Source organism: Balaenoptera ricei, chromosome 9 (assembly GCF_028023285.1).
Source record: "Balaenoptera ricei isolate mBalRic1 chromosome 9, mBalRic1.hap2, whole genome shotgun sequence".
Taxonomy (NCBI): Eukaryota; Metazoa; Chordata; class Mammalia; order Artiodactyla; family Balaenopteridae; genus Balaenoptera; species Balaenoptera ricei.
In genome coordinates, this window is record NC_082647.1 from 80,571,531 (window position 1) to 80,591,039 (window position 19,509).

The window sequence follows — 19,509 nt, forward strand, 5'->3', positions numbered from 1 at the left end:
CTACGTGATATGCTATGTATGACAACATAGAATGTACAATTATATTAACACAGACTTCTTTTCCAAGGGGTCAGTATTTTCACACACCTAATAGGTTTCGTGCACAAGATAACAGAAACAGCAATATTGGTGTCTGTCAATCACATTAAGTTCATCAGACGTATTAAAAGGGGGTAGCCCTTTTTAATTGAGAATTTTTATACATATTATATATATATTTTTAACATCTTTATTGGAATATAATTGCTTTATAATGGTGTGTTAGTTTCTGTTGTATAACAAAGTGGATCAGCTATACATATACATATATCCCCATATCTCCTCCCTCTTGAGTCTCCCTCCCACCCTCCCTATCCCACCCCTCTAGGTGGACACAAAGCAGGGAGCTGATCTCCCTGTGCTACGAGGCTGCTTCCCACTAGCTATCTATTTTCGATTTGGTAGTGTATATATGTCCATGCCACTCTCTCTCTTCCTCCCATCTTACCCTTCCCCCTCCCCATGTCCTCAAGTCCATTCTCTATGGCTGCGTCTTTATTCCTGTCCTGCCCCTGGGTGCTTCAAAACCTTTTTTTTTTTTAGATTTCATATGTATGTGTTAGCATATGGTATTTGTTTTTCTCTTTCTGACTTCCTTCACTCTGTATGACAGTCTCTAGGTCCATCCACCTCACTACAAATAACTCAATTTCGTTTCTTTTTATGGCTGAGTAATAGTCCATTGTATATATGTGCCACATTTTCTTTATCCATTCATCTGTCGATGGACACTTCGGTTGCTTCCTATACATATTATATTTAATGATTTCTTTTTTTTGTCAGAAAAGCTTTTGAACTGGACTGTGGTCTAGCTATAGAAATGAACAATTTTCAGTGCATTTTGGGAGTCCAAAGTATTTACATATTTTTAAACATAAGTCTTAATTTCTACTGATGAATATATAGGCAGGCATTTCCACTGTAGCATGAGAGATATTAATCAGTATAGGAAAGAATGATCTTATTTTGGTAACTATAAACAATGAAAAAATAAATTAATGAATATTTTTGAGGGCATACTAAGTATTGTTTCATATACATTATTGCAGTAAATATTCCCAATCAACCCTATGAGATTTTCCTATCTCCTTTTATAGATGACTCTGAGTTTCAGAAGGGTTTAGGGATTGCCTGAGGCCCAGATAATAAAAGGCACAGCCAGGGATAATATCCATTTCTGTCTGATTTCAACAGCCTTAGACTCCATTACTATGTGTAATCGGTATGAATTTTACACTACAAACATTTGTATGTAAGAAATATCTTTTACTTCCCTATTCAGAAAGCAAATTATATTTATTCCAGGCCCCATATCACTAGGCTGGAAAGGAAATTCAATCTTTTACCCTTCAGTAGAATCCTATAAGAATATAGAATAATTACACTGTAGAAACCCAGAAATTTGGGCAAGAGTTCCATTTAAAGGAAAAATGACGGAAAGGAAAAAGGAGGCCGGCTTTGAACACATTACCTGACACCATGACAAAGGATAGTTTTTCATCTTCTCTTAAACTGTAACTGACATGCTTAACCTCTCTTCCTATGAAGTTTAATCCTTTACCTTGTAAATCAAATGTTAAACACGAAGTTGCAAGTACTTCTCATATACCTTGGCATTGTCTTACTAACGTGGATACATGATCCCAGACATCAAGTGTCTCACACTTTGACAGATAGCTCCTCTATCTTTGTCAGTATTGTAAAATGTCTTATGAGGACAAGAAATTTATACTAATATTCATAACAATATTTTCAGCCACACCACCACTTCTCCCTGATGCTTCCTCTAACCTGTGAGGACTAATCACATAGACAAATTTTAATATTTTCTATCATTGTGGCAGTAGAGTGTATATCATCTACTGAGCATATTTATTTTGGATTGTTTCCTAATTTTTATCAAAATATACCTAAATATTTCTTAAGATTTCTTCTATGCTTCTTCTTAGTATATGGCAATAAATTTCATATTATAATTTTAATATTCAAGTGTCTATGACAAATGTGTATTTGTAAATAAGTTTATAATTTGGTGACTTATGTAACTGTTTTTAAGTAATATTTCTTTCAAGTTCTGGTAGGAAAGTTTACAACAATGGTAACAACTTGTGTTAAATTTTCATATTCTTGTGGTAGTAATATGAGCAGTATTAATAGAATAGAAATAGTGTCTGTTTTTTTGCTGCTTTAAAAATACTTTATTTCAATTCTTTAATCTTCACAATAAACATTTGAGATTAAATATCCTTATCAACATTAACTTTTAGAAACCGAAGGCTCAGAGATATTAATTGGCCACCAAAGAACCAGAGCTAATCATTGGCCCAACTGGGCCTGACTCCTGACTCACTGCCCTTCCTACTACAACTTAGCACAATTCTGAGAAACCCCGTAAATTTTTCACAGTGTAAATTTTAGAATTCAGCTAAAGAACCATCATTGCTAGGGGATAGCTATTTACCAAGTACAGAGTCAATGCAAGGAAAGAGGAGACTTGGTAATTCTTACTTACAGTAGTAAAAATGGAGAACATTTTTGGTTTGCTTCCTTTTTCACTCTTCTTCCCTAACTCAAATGAGTTTTAAGAGTCATAATTTGAAACTCTGCCATTAGCTCCATCAGATATTAAATGTTAAATAAAGTGACCCATATTGGCCATAAAATGAACACCATTTACTATCCTAAGAATATAGAAAATGCTTTTATGTGAATACTAGAGAAATTGCCAGAAAAGGTGTTTTATTTCAGTGTGTGGACAAGTTAATGTGCTACTGGAAAATGCATACATATTCTGACCTAATTAATTTCCAGAGCACTTGGTTCTGAAAAGAATGCTCAGAAATACCCCAGTTTACTCCACTGTCATATAGAAGCCTCACATTCTGAGGACAGTGTCTTAGGCATGAGTTAGTTATCTCCTTATTAAGGATTTTGTTGCAGTGCTTTCTGGCATACTTTCTACCATAGTCAAATGTTCACTTAAGTTTCTGGGTGCTTGAGCCTCAACTGAGCAGACTTCCCTGTGATAAAAATGTGTCACCTCTGTGCTTATTGTCCTAAGGACACTATCTCCAGGCACACCCATCCTAATAAGCAGTTTGATATTTCCCACTTAGAGAAATTGATAAGGATAGTTTCAGGTACCTTCCACCTTCCAAGGTGAGTAATTTTAAAATGCTTGAGGAGCTTGTAAGCATCAAAGTTGTAGGAATGACAGAGTGGAGGACGTGACTGCTATGACTATTTCCTTCTGGAAAGTACATACAGAAAAGTGAGATAGCGTATCTTCTTGCAGACATCTAATATAGTGAGTTGTTATTTTTTCTCTATGTGAAGGAAGTAAAGGAGTCATTTGTTTAAATTTAACATTCTTTCAAGAGCCATTAGGGTAGCTCTTCGCATACCTATGTGATAAAATGATCACTCTTATCATAGCATTCTTGTCCTTTAGAGTTCACTTATACACAATTACTTGCAACATGCTAAATGATACTAAAAGTCACCAAGCTAAATAGATATTTGTCTAGTAATAGCTAGGTTTTATCCCCCTTAAGTTATTCTGTCATCTCTAAAGTTTACACAAATAATAATACACCTTGATAGTGCAGAAGAATACTCAACCTCTCTCTGATTAACTGGCATGTTAAAAATACTTTTTATTATAAATAAATTGAATTCTTCTTTTTCTTTTCTACAGGACAACATTTTTAAGCTGGAAGACTCACATTTTGAAAATGGCCGTGGGAAGAGCCCATATGACCCTAAACTGCTGACGGCATCTCTTTTAATAGGTACTCAGTCAACAGTCAGCTAAACAGTGAATTTTCTATAGATAATAGCCAGATTGCATGTTCCTTGTTATATACCAAGATTTTTTATTATTAATCATAAAATATTTTAGGAGTATGTCAGTTGAGATATTTTCAAATATTTTGAAAATGAAGAAGAAACACTAAATGCTGATTTGATTATTGTACTATCTAGTCTATGATTCTTTTTAATCAGAATGGTTTAATAGTATCTTTAAAATTGGCTGCTCAATCACTATACATCCCCCTAGACCTTTACAATTTTTGTTTTGTAAAAATATGGTTTTGATTTTCATTTTTTGGGAAGAGGCGTTTCAAGGGGGAATTTTGACAGGTCAGAAGGAAAGAATGAGATTCACTCTAGGTTGTTAATTGTAGTCCCAAGATTTGTCACACTCTCAGCATTTGGTCAGCTTAATCAGCACAATCCAACTAAATGGTAGTACAGTTGACAGAGACCCCTTGTGTTACCTTGAGTTGGCAAAGTCCTTCTGTATTCATCTTTTCTGACTTTAGGGCTTCTTCTTCTTTTTTTAATCTAACAAAACATTTTATGTATTTCCTGTGCCCTTTTCTTTAACCATCTTCCTTTCTAGTTTTCTTCTTTCTTCTTTTACTTCAACATTGCAGATAGGTGGTGAATGCTTAGCCATAGTTCAAAAGGATAGAAATAGGAAGATAGAAGTAGGCAGAAGGAGAAAACTTTAGTTTGTATCAAAAAATAGAGAATTCTTTCCACATGCTTTTAACCACTTCTGGACTGGGATTAAATAATACACAAAAAGTGATATATCATTAAACAATTTTTCTTTTTCTTTTTTTGTTTTCTTGTTTTAACTTTTGAGTATGCCAATAACCTAAAGTACAGAAGATTCTGGGTCATTACCTTACTCCTGAATATATGTTTTTATATAATCATGTAGAATTTATGTAGCTTTTTGTTTCCTTTTCTTTTTCCTTTTGTTTTCTTTTTTATAAAATATAGAAAGTAATTATTTGATAACACAAAAAAATAATAAGTGAAACTTTTCAGGTGTAAACTTTCTGATAGAATTTTGAGTAATACATCTAGACTTTTAAAAGGTAAATTTAGGCTATTATTTGACATATAATAATTTCATAAAGTTTAGCCTTTTTATTTTAAAAAAAATCTTTTTTCTATTCAACAAAGTAAGACTCTAGTCATACTGACTACAACATTAACTTGAAAATATATTTTTTCCAGTATTCTCTAGTGTTTACTTTATCGCTGTTTCACTGATCCTTTTACTATTAAGAATAAAACCATTACAGCATGAATTATCTCCTCTATTGCCTTGGAAATGTAGACAATTTCAGTCCATTTGATCCATTTATGGAGCACTTTAACAAAAGTTTAAGACCTGAAGGAATGCAGCAAATGTAACACACTTATAATTTTCCTATTCGCAGATGGCCTAGTGATTACGTCTGGCTGACTTCCTTAAGTGCACACACAGAAATTTGAAAACTCTTAAACAAAGGGGAGGAGTCCTATCTTGTTTGAACCTGCAGGCTATACTTATTTAAATTGCATTCTGAACAAAAAAAGATAGATATTCCTCAAAAAGCAGTATGTAAAACTGTGCCTAGAGCAGCTCTATTTTGTGGTATGTTTCTCAGTAGGGATTTACTTATTTATTTTAATATTCCACTGAGAAAGAATGATGACAACTAAGTATTACATAGTTCATATGGCGTCCAACCACACAATGTCCACAAAGAATATGAAACACCGCAGGTTTGGTTTTATATTAGAACTTCCTTGAAACAGTTGTATAGGTTTGTGAAAAGGAAAAGAGAATGAGGGAAGTTGCATGAGTCAAGGACAGGATGTATGGCTAGAAAAGAATGGTAGGCATTTCAGAGAAACAGCTTTTAAATGAAAGCCCAGATCTCACCTAGCCAATACTGTAAAGTAATTGAATAATTTTCAGAGATATTTAGTGCTTATTGACAGAGGAGATTATTAAAGCCAACTTAAGTTAATTTCTGGATCAGTTGAATAGCAAGATACAGAAAAATGAGCAGGCCATACTAGACCTGGTAAAATCCCTCAAAATATTTGCAGCATCATTTTAATTCAAAAGCTGTGACTTCCTTTATTGAGGTTACTTGCTTCTTTATAACTATGCTATAATTCTGCCATGCTTCAGGAAAGAACATAATTTGACATTAGAATATACTCTCACTTGGTATTAAAGGTACTCCCCAAATTAATTAACTGTAATTGAGAAAATTATTTGAACCTCTCTGAGCCTCAGTTTCTGTGTATGTAAAATGGCATGGCTATGCAAATTCCACTAGTTTGTTGTGAGAATTAAATAAGACAATGTAATAGCATACTACATTTGGGTACGTACATATTTCTGGCATATATTTGGAAGTAGAAACTGAAAAAAGAGGAACTGGTAATAGTGGTTGCCTGTAGGGAGGCTAGGAGAGAGATTTGGTAATGTATAAATTTTACATTTTTAATTTTGTATCATTTACAACTACTCAAAAAATGTTAGTTTTAAAAGGACCAGTATTAACAAAGCCAGTATATTTATTGTTATAGAAAAGGTTGCTTAACAAATGTGAAAATGTAAAAGTATTCCCATACCATTCCACTCTCAAGAAGTAGCTTTCATCCATGCCATGTCGGGGGTGTGTGTGTGTGTTTGTTTGAGAGACATATTTTTTTCCCTCTGTTTCTAATTACTCTGCTATGCTGTGAGTAGAATTTGCTTAAGGTGTTAACAACATAATGGCTTGGTCTTTAGGTTTGTTTGATTTTTGCTCACATCCATGATACACTTTACACCTGTGTTAGTAATGCTGTGATTTCATCAGGAAATATTTTTTTTCCACCTTCTGTTTCTTCTCACCACACCCTTTTTAGGAATTGTAATCCAATACATTAACTGATCTAAGCCACGTTTTTACTTCATTTTGAGCTGTGAACAGAAAGTACAGAGTACATATGAACTTTTGTTTTTAACACATGCTTCTCAGGTAACACTGCCATGGTGGAAATGCAGTTCACTAAACTTTTTGTTCATCTCAGTAAAGAATACTTTCCTTAGAGACAGTTAAGAAAGCTTACAGTTCAGAAAGAATGGCACTGTATTCAAATATGAAAGAGCAACTTTCATATTTGACAATTTCTAGCTTGTTAGTTACATCTGTCAGCACTAATTTATCTCAGTCTGATGTATTATTTTTGAGACATCAAACTGCCTATATGGTATTTTTGTAGAAAGACTTAACAACTTTGTTGGACAGAGTATCCACAACCACTTTTTGATGTGTATAACAATTCCTTGAGTATATTATTCTACCATCAATTTAATAAAATTGGACAGATATATTTTCTTTCACTAGTAACTTAGTATATATGGGAAAACCCAAAAGTATGTATCTTAGCCATAATGCAATTTGAATCATTGTAAGTTAACATTTACCTATACTTAGGGTCATAAAATTGGAAAATTAACACGCATAATTTGATAACTTCATAAGTGACCTCAAACATACAAAAGAAGTTTGGCAAGTGGGCTTTTTTAAAAAAATAAAAAAAATATTTGTTCTCCAAATATAAGCCAACTAAGGTATGTAAATTGCTTAAACGCAGATATATATATATAATTTTTAAAATAAATTTATTTTATTTATTTATTTCTGGCTGCGTTGTGTCTTCGTTGCTGCACGCAGGCTTTCTCTAGTCACAGCGAGTGGATGCTACTCTTCGTTGCGGTGCGCGGGCTTCTCATTGTAGTGGCTTCTCTCGTTGCGGAGCATGGGCTCTAGGCGTGTGGGCTTCAGTAGTTGTGGCACATGGGCTCAGTAGTTGTGGCTCACGGGCTCTAGAGCGCAGGCTCAGTAGTTGTGGTGCACGGGCTTAGTTGATCCGTGGCATGTGGGATCTTCCCGGACCAGGGCTCGAACCTGTGTCCCCTGCATTGGCAGGAGGATTCTTAACCATTGTGCCACCAGGGAAGCCCTATACTCAGAAATTGTCAGATCATTTCAGATAGCCAAAGAATGTAATAAGTCTTTAATACAGGGTAGAATACACAGTTACACTAAATGAAGTATAGTCTGAGTTGATACTATATATCTGCTTAAAGAGAATGAAAGAGTAGGATATTCTACCACCTATACAGTTGGACCAAATAAAAAATATGTCATACAATTTCTGGAGGAGTCATCCTTGATAAGAATCCTATAGACATCTGAGCAGAAAATCTGATCTAAGGCCTGGTGTAAAGGAACAGTTAGTGATATTGAGCATTGACAACATGAGAATGTGCCCTCATGCCCACCTAATCATCTAGTGCCCTCCAGCTCATAGATATCATGTTGACTCTTGCTAAAAACAATATTTGAGTAGGAGGTAATTTCCTATGACTGGAGGCAACTGGTGCCTTAACTACAACCTTCCTTTGGTTTCTAAGTCAACTCTTTATAAATTCTGTCTTTAGTAATAAATTCAGTCACTAGCTCTTCTACTGATGAACTCTTCTAACTCTTCTACATTCTCTGAGTGATCTACTTATCTGTTGTCAAAAGAGAAAGAAAATCAGTCTTTCTGCCTTTGCCTTCATTTATATTGTTTTTTGCCTTCCTCATGTGGGAATGGATCAAAAAAGAGTCATAAGTTATAAAACAGCTAAACAAATGAATATGAGAAACAAATACATATCAATATCCAAATAATGTTTATTTGGTTACAGTTTTCGTTATTTCAACTCTATCTGGAATAGAGTTTACATATAATAGCAACCATAATTATGAATTTTACTCACACTGAAAAAGCTAAATGAAAAAAACAATTAACTGATGATATTCTTTACTCTTCCATTTCTGATTACACTTACTGTTAGGCATGGTCTGGCTACAGTCTGATATGAAATTGCTCAGTTTTCACCTTTTGGTTGTTCTGTTTTCACCTTTCATGATTTTCATCACCTAACGTGGTTGAGGGGGCAATGAGGTTCAACTAGTAATTTAATACTTTTGATTTTTCGAGGTAAAGAGGATACAGGTCACCCTATGACAGACAGGTGTTCCAACATGAAAGTATTTGAAATTGACATGAACATTTTAGGCTGCTTTCACACGTTTTTAACTAACATTCTCTCATTCACCTGAAGTTTAAAAATTCATCACTTCTATCAATCAATTATTTGTAAAAAGATAAGGTGTCAACCTTAATAAAAATGTTATAGTGATTGAATATAGGTTAAAATTAAGTAGACCGTATGCATTAAAATGTTTCAAAGTACCTTTGAAACTTATAGATAGCTTGTTCATAGTGTTTTTGTGCCTTTCGAAAAGGGTTATTTCTTTACCTTGTGGGCATATAGAACATTATTTTAGCATATTATGGTGAGAGCAACTCAGATTTGAGCAACTTGATATTTAATTAAGTAAAGAGAAGACAAGATGCTTTTGAATCCCAAAGATACCATACTATGGCAATTTATGGTGTCATATGAGTACCATCCATTTAGCTAGTAATTTGTACTTAATACATTGTCAAACCATCACTTTTATTTGTCTTGATTCACAACAATTCAAAATAAGTGATCAATTTTTAAAAACTCAGTCTCTAAGATAAGGTGTCTTTCTATTAATATTTAAAGTTATAACTCGGCATTTCTCAGTGATTCTGTCTATGTAGCTATTCTGCACTGCTTTGGAAGTTTTCCAAAGCCTGATACCTTCAAACACATCAGAGAACCAGAGGTTCTACCAGAGGAATTAATTTAGTTTGGACCACTGAAAATGCCTATTTTCGTTTCAAAGCCCTTTATTTGCAAGTGAGAATTGTGGGTGTGAACAAAGATATCACATAAGGGATCAGACTAATTAGACTTTCCCAAAGGTATTGATAACTGAAGATGCACAGAAAGTTTCTGATTGATAGACAAGAAAGTCCTTTGGAAATTATAGTGGTATACAAATGTTTTAAGTTATAATTTATGTATGCCTACTTTGTCTTCTGAGTATTTTTTGAGTCAATGAATTCAGAAACATTAGCGTATCCAAATAATCAACAAGATAATAGTAGGTTTTACTGTCATTATGGTAGCTTATTTGGAGAAAATATTACATTTATTGTTTTGTTTTGCTGATAATTCACTGTAAGCAAGCAGGCAATAATGCATTTTCTGGATGGAATAATAGGCACTTTTTGTTTAAAGGAAAGAAAATGTCATTTTTACAAACTTCAGTTTATTCAACAGTGGTATGGTGTATATTTAGTATAAGAGGCTTGGGTTAAACAGGCCTGGGTTTGAACTTTCCCCTTGACTTGCCTAGTCATTAGCTGAGCAACCTTGGGTTTCTTGAGCTGTAAAATAGGGATAACATTTACGTCATGGGGTTGTTGACAGAACTAAATGAGGTAATTTGAAAGTGTCAAGCCAGCACCTGACTACCCTGCAAGCACAAATGGTATTCAGTAAATATTAACTGCTCTTTCTCCTTATTTCTTTTTCCTTTCTATTCCAGCCTTCTGATTATGATTCTCCCATTATTAAACTCTGACCTAGAGTTAATTCAACTTAAGTAGAAATGAGTCAAAGCACAACAGAATCTTGAGCTGTAGTGATTATGGCCTGCGTTTATCAAAATACCCCCTTCTTCAAACACATTTCGGTTATATCTGAAACTATGTGGTGGACTTGTTTTTGGATTGTATGATAGCTCATACCAAGTTAGAACATTTTTCCCACTTGATATACTAAAAAATGAAAGGCAAGAAAAATTTTTGGCAAGGAAAATATTAGTCTTCTCTAAATTATAGCAAAATCTCATTAATTTAGATCCCACTAAAAAGGAAGTATATTAGAAATTTAATTTCCATTAAAATCAAAACTATAAGCAAGATTTTGCCATGAGACTTTACCCTAAAAAATAAAGATATTAGAACCATAGTAGTTTGAAACATATAAAAGCAGACAATGTGATGTATATAATTTGTGTTTTGTACTTTGTCTTTGGTCATAATAGAAAATATAAAAGTTCATGTTTTAGTAATGTGCACTGAATCATACTTTACTCAGTTTTTCAAAGTTAGTGCTAAATGAGTAGTGAGATACTCCCTTCAACAAAGACACAGGATAAACATAAGTAGCTTTGCATAATGATGCAGAGAGCATTAGCGTGGTCTTAACATGAAACTTGTATTTTGTGTTTTGTTTCTCTTGCCTTAATTGAATTCAAGTATGTGTATGTGGTTTTATTTTGTCACAACACAGATGGAGAATTATACTCTGGAACGGCAGCTGATTTTATGGGGCGAGACTTTGCTATCTTCCGAACTCTTGGGCACCACCACCCAATCAGGACAGAGCAGCACGATTCCAGGTGGCTCAATGGTAGGTGGTGCATGCCAGAGTGCAGGCACAAAGCACGGGCATCTATAGTAAGTCAGTGGAGAGCTTTCCTTGTACGGTGCAAACAGCATGAGTTGAGATTTAGTGTGCAGATAAATTCATGGTGGTGACTTCATGGCTGTGTGTGTGAGAAAGTGGGGCAAAAAGAGAAAAGAGAGATTAAAAATTTAAGAAAATATTTGCTTTGTGCCAAAACTAAAGTTTCTCAGTAGTTAACTATGGAAAGAAATAGATCTGGGCTGGAGCTACGGAAGGGAGGCAATGGAAAAAGATAAGATGACTTACCAATCTTGTCTTCCAGGGACACCACAACAAATCTCATGATGTAGTATTTTTTTTCCTCCACACCTCTCATGTGGCCTTGAGAGCATAAGTTATTAAATGTTTGAAAAAATTGTTGTGCTAAAAGCATTACACTGAAAGTGGTTTTGAAAGGACTCTGTATCATTTCATTTGATTCTCCTTTAATCTTCCTAAAATTCTTTCTCCCGTTTTATAGGTTGGGAAATTAACACTAATATTTTATCTAATATTACATCTAACCCAGTAGTAGATTTGGGGCAAGAACCCAGTTTCCTGACCTTTAGTCACTAGTGTCATACTTGATGAAGCAGATACTTTTTTAAAAAATTTATTTTATTGAAGTACAGTTGATTTACAATGTTGTTTTAATTTCTACTGTACACCAAACTGATTCAATTATACATATATATATATATATATACATTCTTTTTCATATTCTTTTCCATTATGGTTTATCACAGGATATTGAACATAGTTCCCTGTGCTATGCAGTAGGACTTTGTTGCTTATCCATTCAATATATAATAGTTTGCAAGGCAGATACTTTCTTAATTCTCTTTTTCTTTTTAATACATAAATAAATTTACCATAGAAGAAAATTATAAAATTTATATGCCAAAAATAAATAAATACTATTTTCATTCAGATTTTGAACCAAATAATCCTTATATAAGTCTTCCATGTAGAGGTTTTTTTTTTTTGGATTATTCATTTATGCATTCATCAAAGATTTTTTATAATCGTCCCCACCATATTTTCATGGTTATTTTTTATTATTAAATAATGATCTCCATTTATATCTGCCTTCAGTCCTGTAAAATAAAGCTTCCCAGTCCCGAATCTTGCATTCATGAACTCTCCTTTGGTTTTACATGCCTCATTAATAAGGATGAAGCTCATGGCTTACAGTCCATCTATATACTCAGTAAGATGCTTGATTATCTCACTCTTTGAACTTCTGCCACACTTGCTTCTCCTGCACTTCTGGGGGTACCCAAAATTCATTTCACCTCTGTCTTTCACTGGTTTGTTAGAGAACAATCACAATATGCTCTAAAACCTCACTGAAATTTCAGGAGACCATGAGCTGTGTGTCTTTGTTCTTCTGTATCCCAATTCTAAAATGACTATTTAAATCATAAAACATACCTCAAATTACCTCAATCAGCATTTCATTCCTCCTGTAACAACATTCTGATTGTCCTGTTATTTTTCATGTATTAGTGAAAATGATGTGCCCCTTTACTTCCACCTTTGACCCTACTGCTTTTGCTCTTAATTGCATTGATTTTTTTCCATAAATTTACCCAATTTACTGTTTTTGCTGTTTTTATCTCTTCTTCACCACTGATTTCTTCCCTGACCTGCAAACATGTTTGTCTACCCTATCCATACTCTTCTTTTAATCATGGTGTACCACGAGGTTCCTAGATGTCTAAGTCCATAGCCTGGTTAGGAACTTGTTTTCTCAGCATTTTCACCAGCTTTAGCCATTTTCAACCTGACTTTGATCCCGTGAAACTGCTCCTCCTCCCCTAATGACTTCCTATGTTTTTTTTTTTTAATCAGTCTCAGTTTAGACAACCTCTCCTGTGGTATTTGTCACTTAACTAGCCCTTTCTCTTTAAAAGGGTCTGTTCTCTCAGTTTCCTGCATTTCCTGCTCTCCCAATTTTCTAATAAGTTTGACATTACTTCCCAGTTGCTGTTCTTCAAATGCAGATGATGCCTAAAATAATTCATGATTGAGTACAAACACTGTGGTAATCAAAAGGGACTGGACGTATAGTCAAATACCCACCTCGGGGGGTAGAGGAGGTAGAATGGTGTCCAGGTGACCATCTGAGAAATTAGAAGCCTCACTAAGGAAAAGAAAAATGCTGAGATCACGGTAAGGCTCTCTGTGTAAAGCCGTTGAAGACCCAAACTCTGAAATCCCAGAGGACAGTTTTGGAATATCCACTGTTAATTATTAAACCTAGGCTTTGTATGGACTCAAAATTAGTAGGAAAAAACCTCTTTCAATGTGGCTATCTGGTCTACTCTCAAACTGAAATATTTATGTAGGAGGGGAAAATGTTTGTGTTTTTGTTCAGCAAGAAGGAGACTTTGATCTACTAAGAACTCTAAAGGGCATACAAGCTTTCACTGTCCATGAGAAAGAAAATCTCATTAGAAGATGGAATAACATAAAGGAGAGTATAGTATCCATTTCATTTTCATGGCCTTGGAGGAAAAAAGTCATCAAGTTAAAGCTGCTTTTGTGCTACGCACTCCCATGTTGACAGCTGAGTCAGAAGAATTTACACTGTGGGAAAACAGTCATTGTCCGCAGCTCTGTACTTCATCTCTGCAAATGTGTAGTTCATTTGAGAATTCAGTTATCAGTCTCTCAGCACTAAACGTGAGAACTGATTTTGCCAAATTAGCACAAAGGTTACATTTGACAGGGTGCAGAAACCAGAACTGCGGCAAGATGGAGGATGCAGACACATATGAGATAGAACCAAGGGACTGTGTGATTCACAAGCCTCATGAAATTAAACGCCACTGAAGAACAAAATTGGAAACATAATGTTTACACATGCATGCATAAAATAAGTGAATTTTGAGGCATCAGCATAGACTACACAATCAGTTGTGCTGCCAGAAGTAATAAATTACTTTGCAAGGTACTTTTTGAAAGGTCTTCTGGGCTATTGAAATTACTTTTGGCACAGGACTTACTTTACTTTTATCAAATCAATTCAAACCAATTCAATTATTTTGGAAGAATTAGTTGGCCTATTTCAGATGACTTTTAATTTGTGTTCTTGCTACACAAAAATAAAAAACAAAACTGTTGTGTAGAATTGGATCTTGAAATGTCTCAGTTTTTATGGAATTTCACTATTTTCATAATTACTCACTAAAGTTTACATTTTTATAATAGTAGCAATAAAGGCTTAAATTCAGTTTCATTTTACCAGGAAACATTAGGAATTAAGTAACAAACTTTTAGATGAAGAAACATGAGAGATGGAATCTATTGATTTTTTCCATAATTGCTTTTTAAAAATCATCCTTTACACTAGCCCCTAGTTTAAGATTGCTAGATGTTAGAACAACTTTTGATTCCAGAAAATGTACTGGTATGAGTTGGACCTGATGTGCCAAAATTCACTGTTTTTTTCTTTTTGCTTCATAAATTCTCTTAATATTATATAGCTTTAAACTTCAATTCTAATTTTGGTTTACTAACAGTGTAAAAATTAGGTAAAATTTCTCTCTGTATATTCGTAGTAAAAAACCAAGTTTACCCTGCTGTTATAGTAATGATTTCTTATCATTTATTGTGTAAGTATCACCTAGTTCTTGTACGTATTAGTCATTCATTAGAGCAGATGGATAGCTAACCCACATTTATTTTTCTATTTGATAGACACTATTTCTAACATTGTTTATTTATGTCTTGGACTAACATTGGAATGCTATATGATAGAAGGAAAGACTACAGTCTTTAGAGTGAGACACTGTTTTACCTTGACCTTGTACCTATTCATGGGTTTATAATACTACCTACCTCTTAGAGTTGTGAAAAAATTGACTACGTGATAATGCGTATAGAGTACTAAGCAAGTGATTGGCATGTAGTAAGCACTTAATAAATGTGAGTTTTTTCTGTATCCTTTATCCCACTTCCATTGGGTGGAGCATGCTTAGTAAGCTTTGTCAGACTCATTCTGTGAGTGATTATATTTGAGTCAGGGTGAAAGGGCAGTCAGAGCTGGGTTTAATACATGAAACCACATGGATACTTGAGAGAGCCAAGGCCCAGTGCACACAAACAGACCTAATTACAGTGCCCAGAGTGTGAGACCTTCCTACTCATTTCAGGAAGACCTGTTTTCTTTTAGTGGAATTTCCTAAAAGGATTGTGCCTGTGGATAGACCAACTCACTTGCTTTTTTTCCTGTAATTGAAATGGTATGCGAGTCATCATTCCACTTCCTCTCACTTGTAACACTCATACCAGGATGGCTTGCCCTTATTGGAATCAGCATAGCTTCCTCTGTGGTCATGCACTAGGATATTTCATGTTCTCTAAAGATTCAAATTTCTCCACAAGATATATTTTTTTGAAAATAGAACCAAGAAATGTAACTGCAAATAAATTCTGAGAGCACAAATTAATACTGCATTGTACCAGATACCTAATCTTAAATCACTTGTATAACTCTTTTGATATACTATTTTAATTCTACCATCTTTAAAGGCATGAACTGTATCAGAGTATCTAACTGGATTTTTTTAATAAATAAAGTTAATCATCTAGTTTGGCATAATGTCAGACTTATTTAATGATACCATTTTGAACTATTTCTCTGACTTAAGTTAGTAATATTTTGCTGACCTTGAGGAAAAAAGCCCTCTGGAAGCCTTACTCTATGGTTACATGAGCAGATGAGTATTATAGATGTTGAGTGACCATTCAGTTGAAACAACAAGAGCAACTACAAACATCCTCTATGAAAGAAGCAACAAAGATAGAGTCTTTTTTAACTTTTGAATTACATATTCTATGAATTACATTCTGTATTAATTAGTTAACAATTCTGAAGTATCAGTGCATAGAGTCACAAATAAAAATGTTAGTATTTTTGGTTATTTTTAGTGAAATCATGCTGAAACATGGATATGTAATAGTTTAAAATAAGTATCCATAACTATATCTAAACACAACCTATTAGTTATGATTTTTTCCTTATGAATCTATTACCAAGAAAAATTTTCCTGCTGATAAAGAATGCCCACCTGCCAGAAATACAATTTTTTCAAAAAATACATACCATGAAATTATTCTACTCTCTAAATGATGATAAATTTAATACACTCACTAAATATGCCTTCTTTTTCTCATAAAGAGAAAAGTTACCAAAATATACCTTTACTTGCTCTTCTTTTCTGAGGACCTATTTTCTGTGTCACATTTTATCTAAGGACCATAATCACTATTAACCAGTTTTGTTTGAAATTACTTTGCACTTATGAGAAAAAAAATGAATAAAACTTTGGAATAAAAATTAACTCATTAGTGGCAATGTTTGGAAGATGATTTTTTTTTCAGGCCGCTGAGAAAATGTAGCTGAATAAAATTGTTAGGATATGCTATTTTAACATTTTTTAATGATGGGCTAAAAAGTACAACCCTCAAGTATGGCACATTAATCACAAATTTTGAACCACTTATTTCAGAATTTATAGTTGAATGGTGAGAGTAGAAAATAATATTTAAGGGTATGATTACATTTACTAAAGAAAATTCTACTTTTTAACTTAAAATTGATGAAAATGTATAAAAGTGAGACAATATCTTGGAAAATTCTTTAAATTATAGCCAGCTCTCCTTTTCTCTTGGTTCTTAACATTATTTTTCTCTCGTCTCACCATCAGCTTAATGAATACAGAGCCTGTCTATACCAATTTCCTCTTCTAGAGTCACTACATTCAGAGCTTGGTGGGCCTCAATAGGGATTTACTGCTGACTGAGTAATCTGGGTTCATGTGTGCAGTGACATCAAGCAAGAGATTTACCCTGAGAAGTGGATGCCGTGACAATGCGTGTAACCATGGTGTGACTGGCCTCTCTGACATGGCTCTCAAAAGCTTTCCCTCTGTGAAAACAGAAGCCTGTTTGCAAATTAATTAGTTTCTGGCGGCAGCTTGATTGTTGACCCAGAGTTTGTAGAGTGGAAAAACAATCAGATTAGTGTGCTCAGGGTAAAAGACCAGTGTGCAGTTGCGTGTGGCTTGCTCAACTATTGAAACCATGAATGGACTGAAACAAATTCTTTTCTGAGAAGCCTAGGCAGAGGTTAAGTGTGATGAGCCTAGAGCTCCCAACAGCAGGGGTGGGGGAATTAAAGGATTTTAGCCAGATAAAGCTGGATGATGGCAAGCAATGCCATTGAATTTTAATAGCATGGATAGTTTTGACCAAATAAAACAAAAAACAAAAAAACAAAAAAACACTTGTTACGTTGTTCTAATCCCTCTGAGTAGAAGGAATAAGTTTACAATATTATTAAATGTAGGTTTGACACAAATACTTTCATAGTAGAAAATTTCAGAAGCTTTCAGATGGGAAGGTTTTAATTAAATTTGTCTCAAAGGCTAATATGATAATATCTAAATGAAAAACTGTTCTGAAGTAACCTGCCTTTTTTATGTTGGTAAAATTTTTGTTGATATATTTACCTCAGCTGCTTTCTGAGGTGTAATCCTCACATGCCCAATAAAATTAATCCTGAGTCAAAGAGAGATGTTGGCTCATGAGAATACATATTCTGCTATCTACTTTTGCAAATATCAAATTAGGTAACCGTGCCAAGGAATGATGTCTGCAATCTTAGGATGAAAAAATTCTGCATACAGTTTTTGATGATTAAAATTTGTTTTAGTCAATAAATTATTGTTTATGCTTCATTTTGTAAGATTACCTAACACAATAAGCCATATATACTCTTCCTTTTTAGATACCACTGGCAGATGTCTCCCTAAATACAGCTCTGATGGCTATCACAGTACTTTCCCATTCAAAAATCATTTATATCTCTCAATTTACAAGTGAATTGAATCCAGATTTCGCTGCCTGTCACGTTCTTTGTCATGCAATCCTAAATGACCTCTCCAACATTAAACACTAACAGACTCAACTAGGGTCGGTTGCCCTTAAATTTACTATCATTTTCGTATAACCATACCGTTCTCTCAGTGGATTTTAATCTTTCCCACCTTTGAATCCCAAGAGCACATATATGCATGTTTCGATTTATCACAGGGCCTACCACTTTGCCTTGCAATCTAGGATATGCCAAATAAGAAACTCTTCAATGAATCTGCTTTGCAGGCTCTGGGGTCAGATGGCCTGAGTTTGTATCCCAGGTTCTCCATCTACCGCCCTCGTGACTTGGGGGGTAATTTATGTTACTTATTTTCATCACCCATTTATGATTTGTAAAATAGGGTTAATAACTAATACACTGTTTTTCTGAAGATGCGTGAGACAGTCCTCATAAGTTACTAAGAACAGTGTCTAATAATATGGTAGATGCTCATTATAACTGTGGTTGCTGCTGGCGTTTGCATACCAGCTCTATACATAGAATACAGTGCACATTTGGAGAATTAATACAGAGAACCAGCCTGAAGGTTATGTTTGCCTTTCTTAATCTGTTCTCAGGCTATTTTGTTTTGTCTTATTTAATTGACTATTGTCAATATATGGGCACTTAATACATCAAAAATATATAAAATATTTGTCTTTAGTATTAAAATAGTATATAAACTTTTAGTCAAAGTGAGCTTAACAAAATTAGCAGATGAAACAATGAAATGGTGAACCAAGGGTAAATTTCAATAAAATGTGTTTTCGTAAGTATTAATTTAGCTCTATTAAGTGCAATACTTACCACTTAAGTAAATAAATCATTAGGTTAATTCTTTTAGTTTTCCGATATAATTTTTAAAAAAACATTGCATTGTTGCATCTAGGATATTCATTTATCCTGCCGTATCACAGCTTAGCTTTTAATTTTTTTCATGTGAAGACGTCGTCTGTAACCTTTGGTGTGGTGGTTAAGAGCATGGAGTCTATGGAACTTGACCGCCTGACTTGGGCACTAACTGAGCAGCTGGAGACAGCTACTGTAAGCTACCTGTGCTCAACGTCCCTTTTTTCAAGTGGAAACGATAATCGTTCCTCCTTATTGGGTTGTTATGAGAATTATGCATAAGTAAATTTCTATAAAGCCCTTGGAAAAGAGACTATTCTTACCAAAAACAAAACAAACAAACAAAACAACTCGGTTGATGTTAGCTTATTCCATAACATTATGTAAGAATTTTAAATAATAGAAAAATAAAAATACCTAAATATGTCAACTCACTAAAGATGTAGTAGAATGTACAGTC

The 19,509-nt window shown here is 34.1% G+C and overlaps 1 protein-coding gene across 1 annotated transcript in view; it reads left to right on the plus strand.

The window, feature by feature from the left end:
- The window catches only part of SEMA3A (semaphorin 3A), a 227,304-nt gene that overhangs the window by 115,672 nt on the left and 92,123 nt on the right, over window positions 1-19,509 (plus strand). The window contains exons 5-6 of the mRNA XM_059932864.1: window positions 3,737-3,830; window positions 11,117-11,236. Of these exons, the coding sequence (XP_059788847.1) occupies window positions 3,737-3,830; window positions 11,117-11,236 (214 nt within the window). The remainder of the gene's footprint in view (window positions 1-3,736; window positions 3,831-11,116; window positions 11,237-19,509) is intronic.